General features: G+C 51.2%; 1 protein-coding gene across 2 annotated transcripts in view; it reads right to left on the bottom strand.

Moving 5' to 3' along the window:
* Nucleotides 1–1,841: 1,841 nt before the first annotated feature.
* TMEM45B (transmembrane protein 45B) overlaps nucleotides 1,842–15,251 on the bottom strand; it is a 31,301-nt gene continuing 17,891 nt past the window's right edge. For both annotated transcript variants that reach the window (XM_078870207.1, XM_078870208.1), the window contains exons 2-6: nucleotides 11,226–11,565; nucleotides 10,572–10,787; nucleotides 6,159–6,343; nucleotides 5,600–5,745; nucleotides 1,842–5,463 (exon numbers count right to left, since the gene is read on the bottom strand). In XM_078870207.1, the coding sequence (XP_078726333.1) occupies nucleotides 5,346–5,463; nucleotides 5,600–5,745; nucleotides 6,159–6,343; nucleotides 10,572–10,787; nucleotides 11,226–11,445 (885 nt within the window). In that variant the 5' untranslated portion in view covers nucleotides 11,446–11,565 and the 3' untranslated portion in view covers nucleotides 1,842–5,345. The remainder of the gene's footprint in view (nucleotides 5,464–5,599; nucleotides 5,746–6,158; nucleotides 6,344–10,571; nucleotides 10,788–11,225; nucleotides 11,566–15,251) is intronic.

Genomic DNA, 15,251 nt, shown 5'->3' on the forward strand with positions numbered 1-15,251 from the left:
TCACCCACCGAGGCCCGCTAGGTCGCGCTCGCTGTGTTTCCTGCCTCCCGGCTCGGCCAACGTTAGACGGCGTCTCGTAAATGTCTTTGCCCACTGCTCCAATGAGAAACCTTGCGCTGTGCAGCGCTCCCAGTTTCTGTGTTCATATTCACACAAAGATGCACCCCTCCCTCCGTGAGAGCCTTTAAACAGGCTGTTGGGGCAAGTGCTGTTGGCGAGCAGCACCTATGAATAGGATAATGTCGTTTAGTTTAGAATTTCTGATCTCCCAGTAACTCTACATTCGACCGGTTGGCGGGCGATGTCTGAGCGCCTCTCGTGGCTGCAGGGTGAATCCACTTACACGCATCATCATCAGCCATCGATTTGTCCACGTCAGTGCCGGATTATCCTAGGAGCAAAAGTAGCTACTACATATGCTACGGACCCCGCACTTTCAAGGGCCCCGCGCTAAATGCTTTCGAGCTATCAATTCCGGTTCAGTGATTCTGCACTTGCTCTATTACTATAGTACTATGCCGCCTTCAACTTTTATGAACGACAGGGTGTTCAAGGTTAGCGATTCATCTATTATCTGGCTGTAAAGCTAGTGAAAAAATTACAATTACTTCGTGATACACAAGTAAAAAATTTGTGTTTTAATATTTACGTGTTTTTTTATTTAGGGCCCGTTTATAACCTCACATGCTACAGGCCCCGCACTAGCTTCATCCGGCACTGTGCGCGTGCATCCACGTGGCGAGGGGCCCCTCTCCCCGCTTCTTTGCGCACTTTACAATATTTGCTAAAAAAAAAAATCTTCTTCCGTAAATGATGGGATAGTTAATCGTCGCCACGTCACAGGAGTCAATACGCACGGGTTAAACAACGTCCTCTTTTACGATGTTTCCACGTAATCGAGTTCCGCTTTGCAAAAACGCTCCCAAACTTGTTTAAATTCAAGTTAAAGACGATAACGAAACAATTTTCACAATAACGTAATATATATATATATTTTATTATTGCAGCATTTGTCAGGGGTGTGCATGGAATAATTAATTAAAATCACAAACGGTGGGGTGAAGAGACACAATCGGTGTTCTAAAAAGCACACGACCACTCGTACATATAAAACAAAAAAAGATGCCCCGTATAGCCTCAACAGACTGTTGGAGCAAAGTGCTCTTGGAGAGAACCTTTGAAGACCGGCACGGCACACAATGACGGGGTGGTGTGGCCGAGTTACCGCTCCCGGCCGCCGTCGTCTCCCCCAGCTGTCATGTTTGCACACCGCACCGTGGACACTCATTTTCAGGCTGAGTCGACCTAGGGGTGGCCCAGGACCGTTTTAGAATATTCGCCCACCGAAGTTGGCCGTGAGCGGGAATCGAACCGACGTCGGCTGGATTCACAGGGCAATGAATTAACCACTGCGCCACCGCCCCCCATGAGCACACGCGAAGACAAAGATTCCCCGTATAGACATCACAGACTGCTGGGGCAAGTGCTGTTAGCGAGCACCTATGAAGGCCGGCACGGCACAAAGGGAGTGGTCGGCCAGCACCACTCCCCACCACCTTTGTTTCTCCAGTGCTGATGTTGACACACACACATCATCACCGGGTACTCATTTGAGGCTGAGTCGACCTAGGAGAAGCCAAGGACCGGTTCAGATAATTAATCATCACCGCTGTTTCCCCGCGAGCGACGCTTGAACTCGGGCTCACGGGGTTCGTAGCGCAGCAGCGCGCTCACCGCTGCGCCACCACTCGCGCACGGACACACGGAGACACTTGCAGCGTGAAAAAATTAACCCGTAAAAACAAAGTTTTTCACTATAAATCCTTTATATGCGTGGCGGCTAGAGTCCTCTCGTCCTCTGGCTTGAGATGGCTGCCACCTATGGGTCAGATGATTGCCTGCCACCATTAAGCAATTGGTAATTAAATATAAAAAAAAATCCTAAAAAGTGTAAAGTTATGAAAAAAAAATTTCACGAAAATAAATTGTCACGCACAACGAGTCTGTGTGCAAAATGTCAGCTCGATTGGATCACGGGAAGTGGGTGAAAAAACGACCGAAAGATTTGCACGGTCGTAAGCGCGCAAGCAAGCAAGCAAGTGAACTTAATATAAAGGATTTAAAAAGGAAATTTTTTTTTTTCAAAAATGTGAATCGGCAACACGCTGGGTTTCCAATTACGCGGATTCAAACGGCTCGCACACACGAAACGCACGACGTGCGGTCCCCATTCACGTGCGTGTGTACGGAGGAGAGGAGCGCTCTGTCAATCCAATCGCTGGATAGGGGCATGTGCCACCCCGTGCGAGCCGTGGGGGTTATTTGACCATACCTCGCCACTGCGGTCCACGCGGGTTGGTGGCGCGGAAGGTAGACGCGGGGGGCACCGAAAGTTCGCCCCCAGCCCCCCATGACCATCATCCAGCAGTGGATTGATAAGAGTGGCCGCAACATGTACTTGCCATTTTGTAACCGTCCAATCCATTTTCGCGGACAATTGTTTAACTTCATGAAACCTTATAGCCCGTGGCACAAGCACCACGGGAAGGGCGTCGAGTCAAGGATGTACAATGCATTGGTGTAAACAACATTGAAGAACGGGAAAGGGGAGAGGTAAGAGAAAGATTAAGAGATAAGATAAGGAATGAGAAACGAGAGGAAAGGCGACGGAAAAACGGGAGCAAGGGGTCAGGGGATATGAGGACGGGGAAGAAGAGGCAACATTGACGCTGCACGGAGCGGCGTCTGTTTTCACAGTGGGCGGGGAGAGGCGAGGGATTCAGAGTGGGGGTGGCCACACAGAAGTCACGTGATTTACATGAGGCTTTAGCCGATGTAGATTCTGTATACACATTTAAGACCAATAATTACCGGAGCGCACACCCGCACACGGTAATAAGAAGGGACAAATTGGCAAGCCAGCGCTGTACCAGACTCGAGAGATGGCTCTAGCAAAGATCAAAGTGGCTTCCTGCTCAAACGAGCAATGAGGCAGAGTTAATGCCCGGTTCATAGCTCTGAGACCGTGGTGGAAATTACACATTCCTATGGTCGTGAGGTGATGGTGATACATCCAGGTGTAATTGCAAAAAAAAAAAATTGGGGCTTGTGCACGAGTTATTTTTAACTAGCGAAAGACAAAATACATTTATTTTTACCTAATAAAAAAAAATTCAATTAGTTGCAAGATTAATTTAACGATCTTGTGAAATTGCATTCGCACTAATCTCGCGTGAACATGTCTCTTCATTTTCTACCCAAATTGATTGTAAATTGCAATTTGTGGAAACGCACACACACATTTCCCAGAAGCCCAAGGGCACATCGGCAGCATTTGATTGCCACAGCAGTGCATTGTCTCACTGCATCGTATCCGGCTGGAGTAGGTGGCAGGTGCCAAGTAGCCACATCCACAGCGAGAGGGATACTGGATGTGGTATGCCGGGCGCGGACTGAAATATTCCGTGTCTGCCGATCAATGAACATAGGTGGCGCATGATTACCATTGCTACAGCCCATAGCGAGAGGGATACTGGATGTTGTGTAACTGGGTGTGAAACGAAGGTGTGGTTCCAACCGCGACGGAACCAGGGGTGCAGGCACAGGACCAGGAGAGTTCGCAGCGACGCCACTTAACCCTTTACTTCTAGATTTGAAGCTTTCGTGACTGCAAGGATTCATATTCTTAGGTTTTTTCGGTAAAGTCACGTAGGTAAAAAATTTAAATTAATAAAAGTAAAATAAAAATAAAATAAAAATCACGACGTTTCGGAGGCAACACAAGCTTCCGTCTTCAGGTGGAACCGTCACAGCACGATAGCTGTATCAAATTTTACTTTAATTAATTTTAATTTTTTACCTACGTGACTTTACCGATAAAACCTAAGAATACTTAACCCTTTCCCGTTCCAAGTCGCCGGGCGTGGGGTCCCGTTCACCTCAGAGTCTCGGGACGCGCAAGCGGCTCGGATGGTGATTGTATCTGGAGGGGCGTAGCGCCACTGTTTGTAAAGACACTGTAATCACCGCAGAGAACCGTAGCGACACGACCGCACCCTACGATAGCTGGCGCGGAACTGTGCCGCACGCCCTCACGCATGGCCTTGTGGGAGCCTCGGTATCGATAAATTACTTTAGTTTTTCTTCCGCTTCCATTCCGATGACGTACACGTGCGCTCTAGGAGGTCGGGCCGCCCGTTGTTTCAGCTGCCATGCCAAGTGCGCATCGAACGGGACGCCCTCTGGGTTGCACGTCCTGTGTGCCCCAACTGTTACGGAAGAGCAGAGGCGGCCACTCCATCTCTTTTTTAAAAAAAAAGATATCCGGAATTGGCCCCCGCGGCTAAAATCGGCCTCGGTCGCGCCTGGAAGCTCGCCGGCGCTCGTGAATTCTCAACTCGTCGCAGGGTCCGGGTTTGTTTCGCGCGACCGGGGGCAAGGAGACAATCGCGGCCTCCCTCTCCAACGCGTCCGACGGAGCGGCCACGGAGATTCCCCGCGCACCAGCGAGGGCTCCACACCCTTCTCCACCGCCCCTCCCCCAAGGATAAAATATACATATTTACAAATCGTGAATGTACAGGCCTAGCGGTGTCGCGGCTCATCAAGACTGTGGACTCTACGCCGCGAGAAGGGGGCAAGGGATGGAGACCGCTCGATTGGACGGGGAGCTCCGATTTGTTGCGGTAATTTTCTATGGGGCCATTTTCTTGCCACCAGTATGACCTGGATGCCTTGTGATAGATGTCTATTTGGCGTTTGAACATCTTAACACCGGTATTCTTGTCAGAAAGGGTAAAGCCTATTATTTTTTTCCCATCTTTTTGCGGAATTTTTTTTATCGTTTGCTGTGTGTGGGGTGGGGAAGGGGGGGCTACTCCTGACCCCCCCACCCCGCCTACACAAACCTTGTGCAATACCAGTAGGTGGTCAGGGGTGAGTGTGGACCTTTTGTAAGTTGGCGCTTCAGGAGTGGCGTGATTGTATGGGTGGGGGAAGGTGATGAGCGAAGACTTCAAAAAAGATGACTATTGCGAGTTCGGCGTATGTGTGTCTTTGTTCCATATGTGTTCCGTGTGTGTGTGTGTGCGTGCTCCGTGTGTGTATGTGTGCGTGCTCCGTGTGTGTGTGTTGTGTGCTCCGTGTGTGTTGCGTGCTCCGTGTGTGTGTTGCGTGCTCCGTGTGTGTGTGTTGCGTGCTCCGTGTGTGTGTGTGCTCCGTGTGTGTGTGTGCGTGCTCCGTGTGTGTGTGTTGCGTGCTCCGTGTGTGTATGTGTGCGTGCTCCGTGTGTGTGTGTTGCGTGCTCCGTGTGTGTGTGTGTGCGTGCTCTGTGTGTGTGTTGGTGTCTATTCCTCTTCGGAGTCCTCCAGGAGCGCCCCCTTCTCCTTGTTGTGGTTCTTAGAGAGCGGAAGCAACGTTCCCAGCTCCATGTGCGGAACGCCACGGTTCCTGAAATTCCCCAGACTGAAATACACGAATACACAGGTTGGCACACACACACACACACAATCAAAGATCCCCCGTTTAGCCTTAACAGACCGTGAGCACAAGTGTTGTTAGCATGCGCCTACGAAAGCTGGTCAGAGTCAGCACCACTCACCAGAATACCGCCGTGTAGCTGAGGGAGATGTACAGGATGGCGCCCGCAAAGTGCCAGCAGAAGCACATGGTGATGAACATCATGTTCCCCATGTCCGCCTGGTCCCACTCGGGCGCGCCGTTCGGAGGGTACAGCACGAAGCCGATCTACACATGACGGCACAACGGCAAGAGTATAAGCATCATCATCATCAGCAGCAGCAGCAACCATGACCTATCTACTGCTGAAGGACTCCACCAAGTCCTCGTCGTCTGTCATGGCCCTGGGATGTCAGAATCCGTCTAGCTCCTAGACGGACGAGCCGGCCTTATCGCGCTCCATCTCCTTCGTGGAGGCTGACCAGAGTCCGCGTGATGGTTTACGCTCTCCGACAAGATCAGCAAAGGCATCGCGGTTCACTTGCGGCAGCATGGCTGGCTACGTACGGTGCGCAAGAAGTTCAACGCGCACGCACACGTGACGAGCGCGACCTTATAGGGCATTTTTCTGGCACGCCCCCACCCCGCCACCCCTCCCGCCCACCCGGTCCCCCGAACCCTCCCCGCCCGGGGGCTCGAACCTGGAAGAACCAGGTGCCCTGCAGCAGCGCGAAGCTGGTGCGCAGCAGCTCCAGGATGGCGTTGTCGCGGAGGAAGACCTCCAGGAAGATGGTGAGCGAGCCGGCGAACACGGGCAGCAGCAGCAGCGTGTGCACGTGCACGTCCAGCATGGTGCGTCCGTGCAGGTGGAAGTAGAAGAGGTAGCCTGCGGGGGGGGGGGGGTGGCGGAGACGATGGCGGTCGCTTAGTCTGGAATTAACGATCATAACAAACACGAATTGTTAACGACGACGATAGATTTGAGCTCGCGAGGCGCCGCCGATGGGGAGAGCGACGAGGAGGCGCCAGGAGGAGGGGCGGGACTCAGAATGTGTATTGACACTGGAGAAATCCGATGAGCTATAAAGCTCTTTTTCACAGATGTCCAGTCGGGGCACGAGGTCTGAACGTTACGACGATGGGCAATGCAAAAACACGATTGGAATGCAAAGTATTGTAAAGGTAAACAAGTCACTTCAATCATATATACAAATAAAACAATTATTATTTTTATCTGACCAGGTAAGGAAGGCAGCAGCCAGCCGCTGAGGCAGTGCTAACTGCAATTTCCCAAGCTCTGCGGTCCTGCGTATGTTGAGGGAAACGTCGGACATCGTGTCTAAAGAACACGGGGCCCGACCTGGAGCGGTAAGGCACAACCGCGAACGCCCACGCTGTGCTCGGGTAGCGACTTGCATTTCGCACGCGTACAGGCGAAGTGTCCTCGCATGGACGTGCGCATTTTTTGACCGGCATGGCATTAATTTGCCCCGTTAAAAATAACGTGGTAATTATATCTCTCATTGTAGCCACGGTTACGGAAGCCTCCACTCCGAGAGGGGGAGAACGAATCTAACGAGATGAAACAAATGGACCCGCTCACCCAATCCCCCCCCACCGCCCCGCCGAGCCCCCCCTCCCACCACCCCCGCAACCCACGCGTGATCGTTAAAAATGAACGGTGCACGGAGGGAGGCGTGAAATCGCATTCCGCCAAATTCACGCGCCGAGCGTTAGTCGGAGGAGTCACGCGAGATGGTGGTGCGCGATGAAGCAACTCATTTGTTGCAAGTTTGAGAAAACGGCGTTCGATCAGCGAGCCGCTACCTGCTTTGACGTGCGGTTTAGAAACGCGGTCGTGAGCCAAAAAAGCACAAAGAAAAAACACGAAGGTGACCAAAACAAGGAGCGTGCAGAGAGAGGTGCATGCTGGGAATTACACTGACATTCAAATGGAGGGACGCACGCATTACAGAACGTAAGCAGGTTAACAACATCATCACAACTGTTTAGAACAATCCACTGTGAATAATGACAGAGTCGGAGCGAGGCAATCAGCTGATGTCCCGGTGGATCATTGTCCCGCGGAATCGTGAGCGATGGCGACGATTTGGGGAGGCCTTCATCCAGCAGCGGACCGATGGTGGCTGCTGGCGGCTATGATGACGATAAGACAAAATATCTATGGAACCTTTTTTGCCAGTATCAAAAATAAGAAGTTTTGCCCTTTCTGGCAATTTATTTTTACTTAGCGAATGCTTTCTGGCAATCAAACAGGTGTTTTAGATGTTAAGATGTTCAAACCCCACTTGGATACCTTTTGCAAGGCATCAAGAATTGGAATCTTTATTTGACCGTGCAGGAATCTGATGAGCTACGAATCCCTTTTTCACAAACGTCCAATAACACCGCGACGAATCATTTTCCAATTGGAAACTCGAATGAGGTGAACGTCGACGAACGACCAGGGGGCGGCTTGCACTCTCCCAGGAGGCTCGTCAACGTGCTCGGCCGAGCGACTGCGAGCGCGCGCCGCGTGTCACCCAGCGCCCTGTGGAGGCGGCGGTGTGTTGGTGGATCGCACAAACTCTGCAAAACTCCCTTCCCTCCGCGGGCATCTCGGTGCCGTACCCTGGCTCGCCAGGAGACGGCAGTCAAAGCGAGTGGGCTAAATCCGCCATCCTCATTTCCATCTGTGTGGGGACAGAGCGTTGCCCCCTCGCGCAAGGGCGTGGGGTTTTCTCCGGGTGCTCTGGTTGCTTTCCATCCCACTTGCGCAATCAACACGACTCACTCATCATTAGATCGGCTGAAAACATCTTCAAATAAAAGCCCGACAAAAGAGCCCTCTGACTCAGTGCGGCTTTCCTGGACAAATAGGTGAATTATCATTCAGCAATTAGATTCAGCACACAGATCAAAGACACGGCAGGTACAATAAGCGCGAATGTGTTTACGCAAAGTGTTCCTCGCAAATATGGCCCCGTGCCCATCCGTGTTGCTGTCATGCCGTACGCAGCTCTCCCACGCGTTTTTAGCATCGCTCGGAACGATGTCCGACGTTTGCCCTCCAGACCCCATGTTACAAATGGACGGACGCACGGACGGATGGACGGACAGACTAAGCCAAGGTGTGAATATTCTCCTGCGAAGTCAAAAGCTTTAGTGCGTAATTGCGTTAGCTTTGTCCGATTTTGGAGCTTCCTGAAGAAGCTTCCGAAAGTTGAAAGCGAAACGTCGGACGTGGCGGTACACATGGTGGAGAACGTGTGCGCACCATCATAATTAATCTTGTTATAATAAAATCGTACAAGTGTACGGACCTCGATTCAGAAAGAGGAAAATTATTAACTCGTTGAGACAATTCAATGTTGAGTGTCGGGTTGCTGTGGTTTTAATCTCGCAAATGAAAGAGACGGATGTTTGGATTTGACCGCAAAGCGTCTCCCTCTGTTTTCTTTTTTCTTCTTCCAGTTAAGCATGTATTTTCTTTTTAAACCACAGTTGCGAAACGCGGCTATTGTGCCAATATCACGATCCATACTTGCCTTTCGTCGTAGTTACTAGTATTATTACCGTTATTATTATTTTTAGTTGTATAGAGCGTAAACTAGACACGCGTAGGGCAGCACGCACAGCGCCTGAACGCCTTTTGTTTTGCCCATTAAAAAAACCCATTCATATTCTCGCGCGAATGGTTTTCCCCTATCAGCCGCTCTTGTCCGCTTTCCCCTAATACCTTGTCCCTCACACTCGACACGACAATCATTCGCGTTGTCACGAGGAGAAATCACGCGACATAAATAAGCCGAAAATGCGTCACCCTCACACATACGGCAATACCTCGTTATTTCGGTGCGTGAGTATTCGTAATTGGGGATAATTCGGCACGGCTGCGCTTTCGGCATATACCTTCTATTAGTGATTCGCCATGAGCCGAATTGCACCTACCGAATGGACTAATTTCAGGATAGCACGTGGAGCGATGCCACGCACCACGACCAAACCGACTCGGTCTGGTGGCGGTGCGCGTGGTGAGTGTGAGTGCAGACCCGTCATCGCTCTGGATTTCACCTTGCTTGTGCCGTCTGTGCAAGCCAACCCTCTCGTAAATGTCGTCTACACCTACGTCAAGAAGTAATAGAAAGGGACTGAAGTATAAATCCCTTAGTCTGCGAGACAAATCCAAAGTTTTGGATGGAATTGATGCAGGGCGTGTGTCAATGCGCAGGGTGCGTGAAGAGTTTGACGTAAAATTAATCACCTTGAACATACGGTAGAGTAAGTGCATACTAAGTGCGTTAAGCCTCCCTCTACAAACTCTACCACGTGAAACCTACCACATCCTCCTTCTTCGCCTGCAGTGCCGGTTACTGATGGTAAACGTTACTTTTAAAAAATAATATTTTTTGGAAAACAAATTTGGAGAAAAAAAATGTATTGGGGCAGGAGGCACCGGGGAGTAACATTGTACATAATTCGGAATATTGGATAATTCGGCAAGGCCAGAGCCCCATATGTGTCGAATCAACAAGGGTTTAGTGCAATGTACAATTGTGCGTCCAACTATGATCCATATCTCGAAGAGGGAGGTCCTTGCCGATACAACCTGGCAGTTCTCACCAGCATTAATTCAAGCAAGCCTGACTGCTGATGAGATCCCGATTGTCAAAACTGGCTCAGAGTTTGCTTGTACTGACTCAATGCAATCTTGTACTTCTGGAAGGTAGTGGGGGCTGATGGGATGTGTGAAGAATACTTTATTTGTTTTACATGGAGAGACGCAGATGTGCAGGAGACACTCTCTGCGTATCTATTTTGTCTGCTACAATCTGACAGTCGTCACAGTTTGGCGAGATAAGGACCAACAATCATTTCTGGAATGCATTTGGAAGTCCTCAAACGCTGGTCACCCATTCCACTTGAGTGAGACAATCCACGCCTCGCTCCCGGAATGCCTTCGGAATTTCTCAAACGTCCAGGACCCATCGCACTTAGTAGCTCATCTCCACGGCACCCTCCCGTGGAGGTGAACGCACCGAGGTGAACACGTGGAGGTGAACACGTGAAGGTGAACACGTGGAGGTGAACGTGTGAAGGTGAACAATGCGCACCTTCCACGAAGACGGCGAGCGCCAGCATGAGGCGGTCGAGGCCGCGGAGGGGCGTGCCGCGGCACGTGTGCGTCACGATGTCGGCCACCCCCGAGATGGCGAAGAACAGGTACATGGTGGTGTGCTGCCAGTTCATGAGGTGGTCCCACCCGCCCTCCTGCCGGTTGTACAGCCGCATGTGCGGCCCGTCCGGCACGAACTGCTCCGCCATCATGCCTGATGCACGCGCAGACACACGCACACCGCCGCCGTCGAACAGCGCTCGTCGCCGTCATCAGCCATCAACCGCCGCCGTCGTCGCCGTCATCGTCACCGTCATCGTCCACCGAACCATTCATCAATCACCACCACAACCATCATCATCATTCATAAATCACCACCACAACCATCATCATCATTCATCAATCACCATCACAACCATCATCATCATTCATCAATCACCACCACAACCATAATCATTCATCGTCGCCATCACCCATCGATCAGCACCACCGCCATCATTATTATTCATAAATCACCACCACAACCATCATCATCATTCATCAATCACCATCACAACCATCATCATCATTCATCAATCACCACCACAACCATAATCATTCATCGTCGTCATCACCCATCGATCAGCACCACCGCCATCGCCACGCAACCCACCGACGATCGAGAAGACCGTCTTGGCAGCGCCCTCGATGATGTCCAGGCGGTTCTCGCTGGCGACGCACGATGACGGGAGCCCCGTGGGGCCGCCACCGCCGCCACCGCCACCCAGCTTGCGCTGCCGCCAGCGGTACCTGAGCGGGTACTTGATGGCCCACCACACGGCGAACAGGATGAAGAAGCTCCCGGGGAGGGCGTGACCCTTGAAGTTCCCCATCTGCGCGGTCTGTTTGACGAGCGACGCGGACGTGGGTGCTCGCGCGTGTGTGCGATCGTTTGGGGGCCGCTCTTTCGAGTGTTCTTTTCGTTATTCCAGGAGGCACCTCTGGGTGAGCGCCTGTGAGTGGGCGGCGAGGGGAGGAAGAGAGAGGAGGAGTGAGGACGGGGTCAGGGTTAGGGTGGCACGAGTAGCCTCTTGTTCCTGTTCGGTGTGTGGGTGAACCCTTTACAGCAGGCGTTGGGAGACCTTGTCCTCACTGAGGGCCAATTACAGGATGTTGCAATACCTTTGGTGGCCAGACAAAGATCCCCCGTGTAGCCTTAACAGACTGTTGGGGCAAGTGCTGTTAGCGAGCACTTATGAAGGCAGGCACGGCACACGAGGGGGTGGGTGGCCAGCACCACGCCCGGCCGCCTTTGTCTCCCTAGTGGCGATGTGTACACACCACACCAGGTACTCATTTGAGGCCGAGTCGACCTAGGGGAGGCCCATAACCGGTTCAGATAATCGTCACTGGTATTTGCCGTGAGCAGGAATCGAACTCGGGTTGTCGGGTTCGTAGCGCAGCGCGCTAACCACTACACTACCACTCCCCACAGGTCGCCAGCCACACATTCACACACACGCACACGCCTTAGCGTTAGGCAATAGCACAAAACAGAAGAATGCGCGTGTAGTGTAAAGAGCCCCCCCCCCCGCCCCTCTCAGTGACACAAGTGACTGAACGTGGCACCGAGACATGCGGCATTGTCGCCAGCTCCAAAAGTATTCTTTGCGATTCTTCCGTCACCACTGTCCCGTTCTTGGAGTTCCCTCCCGTCAGTTGTCCCCCCATCCCCCCAAAACCCTCGTAACACAAAAAACTGTCCGGGGGGTTTGCTTGCCTTGAAACAACGCTGCTGAAATGAAGCACTCCCAGAAGGCAGACCGGGTGGCTGGTGAGTGGTGGTGTAAGAATGACTTATATTCTAGTTTATGCGGACATATGTGCAGAAGACGTTGCTTATCTATTTTCTTCTCTCCAGGTTTGACAGCCAAGTGACGGCTTCGAGTAAGGAGAATCAACATCAGAATCTGTATGTACACTGGAGGAATCCGATGAACTACAAAGCTCTTTTTCACAGATGTCCAGACACTGAATTCGCCTCTGCTGATGCCGCTTGCTGCCTCCGTTCCGTTTAATCGATTTGTGGAAGACTGCCAGTGGTGCACAACGCGCCCTGCGGTTTGCTCAGATTCTCTGCACTCCCCCCTCGGGCCCCCCCCCCCCACACTTTTAAACAAAGTCACGTAACAGGGCAGGAGGTGTCCGGTCCTGCGGCGACGCAGCGGTTTTTGCTTTGTGTTCTGCGGGTAACACGACGATGACAACGGCTGCCCTCCAGCCCGACGAGTTATGAAACACAACCCTCGCAACGCAAACACGCGTGTCCGGGGTTCATTAAACATGCATGTGTCACACCTGGCGGCGTGCATGGAGGCGACCGCTGCTGGCTCCCGAGTGGCCTTCGTCTCCCCCAGCTCCCCACCACCCCCCACCACCCCCCACCGCCCCCCACCGCCCCCCAATCGTGGCGCCAGCGATTGAGCCAAGTTTTGGAACGCAAAACAAGCGAGCGGGCGATAGGCGCGAACGCAATGGCCTTCGCCTCCTTGCCAAATCTGTTGCCCCCCGTATGAAATAAAAACGAAATCCAGTTTTTTTGTCACGCATCCCATGAGCCACATTTCGGCAGCACTGGGTCAACGCGAGCACTTGCGATTAGCACGGTTGGCTGCGTACGGTGCGAAAGAAGTTCAAAATACAGACGTGGAAAACTCAGGACCGGTTTTGACATTCAGTGTCTCTCATCAGCTCTCGAATGAGACTCGCTTGAACAATGCTCACACTGTGGTAGGGGCTTCCGCGTCATCATCATTACACTGTGTAATTGTTTTGGTTCCTGGGTAGTAAGTGTTATTTCGTAATTGCTTATGCCTCAAACGTACAGAAAATGGCTATTATTCCCCACAAACTTTGCTTTTGTGACCAGGAGAGTGATATTTAGAAATGTACCTATTTTCAATAAGAAAACGTGCGAATTTGTGTCTTTTAGTTCACATAAAGTCAGAAAAAACAACATATGAATCAAAATTAACGTGTATTTATACTCAGGTAATACACAAATGACTGCAACATATTTAGAAGTGAGTAGTTTTTCGTATGGTCAGCAGGGGAGGTAAGATAGAATGGGTTTCACCAGCCCACAGTGACCAGCGTGGCGAAGTGCAGTCAAATAATCCCCATGACCGGCACAGCATGAGGAGGCCTTCATCCAATAATGGGTTTGACAAAAAACGTTAAATAGTAATTAAACACTTAACACATGATAATGCCTCCATGTGGTACACAGTATTCACTTATAATAATAATAAAAATAATCATGGGAGTTTACCTTGAGAAGCCCCAGTGTCTCAAGGTTATTTTTCAAGCGGGTCCCCTGGCTGGATGTTTGGCCGATTAGAATCCTTCAAGTTTGGCTTCTTGTGGAAGGAAACCGGAGAACCCCAAAAAACACCCCCACCACGCACAGGAGGAGGGACTCACAGACTCGCAGCTCCACACAGATGGATTCAATAAAAATAAATTGCTGTGGTGCCATCGATTTTTTTTCTCTCACCAGGTAAGGCCCACTGAGCTGTCCGGCTCTTTTTCTGAAACGACCTGGCCACAAATGATAGCTCAACGAAGTGGCTTATCACGTGGAAGTGTATTGCAGCTAAACACTCTAAACGCGTGATGTTGATTCTAAATGTGGAGGAAAAAAGCAGAGGACACGGAGAAAAATCCACACGACCACAGGGAGAAAATGCAAACTCCAAATATGTGGGCGTCAGGGTGAGGATCGAACCCACGACCTGCTGTACACCAGACAAGGTAGTTAACATCTCAAAGCCACCGTGGCACCATCCTGGCCACCTTGCAGTCACAGCCCTAAACCTACAACACCTGGTATTCTCACGCAGTCTCCCATTCAAGTACAAAGCAGGCTCAAACCTGCTGGAATTGTGTAAATTCTAAATCTTTAATACTGGTGGTAAAGTGCAGCCTCCCTACCGGGTATGAAAATAACCAAGCCACGGAAATCCCCACCACCTCCTGCCACAGCCCACATCAACGCGCCCCCCACACCCCACGATACGATGTTAATAGTTTAATATTTACAAGTCGACGATTTATCGGAGATCTCACTATCCCGTAACTTTGTCATTTGCATTTCACCTTCTGTTTGTGCGCTGCTGTGTATTTTAAAGGTTCCATCGTCAGCGCCGTGAGCATTCTTTTCACGTGGCCTCGTCAAAGAGGGGTGAAAAAATCTGCTAAAGTAACAAAAACACCACGACTTTTATCCAAAACGGTGCGTGGGTGCGTGCCTCTTAGCCGCGTCTAAACGCGTTGGGGCAGGATGGGGGGGCTGTTCGGAGCCCCCCCCCTTCACGGCCACGCCCACAGTAGTTTGCACCGCTGACCCTTTAACCCCCACACACACAGACGCATATCGCCAGGTGATGATGGGAGTGGCGCAAGACGAAGCGAAGTTAGCGGCCGCCACTCCAAAGTCCAACGAGGATCTGTCGCGGTGTCACCATATGGAGAGACACTTTTACCCACGTGGCAATTTCGCGTGGTTACACGGACACCCACTTATCAGTTGGCGTTTTTCCAAATGTAGGTTGCTGTATCATTTTTTTACAAACCAGATTCCAATTACATTATCCTGCAGACATATACATTGGTGTGGGCGTCGGCCATCGGGGAGGAG

The sequence above is a fragment of the Lampetra fluviatilis genome, chromosome 29 (genome assembly GCF_964198595.1).
Source record: "Lampetra fluviatilis chromosome 29, kcLamFluv1.1, whole genome shotgun sequence".
NCBI lineage: Eukaryota > Metazoa > Chordata > Hyperoartia > Petromyzontiformes > Petromyzontidae > Lampetra > Lampetra fluviatilis.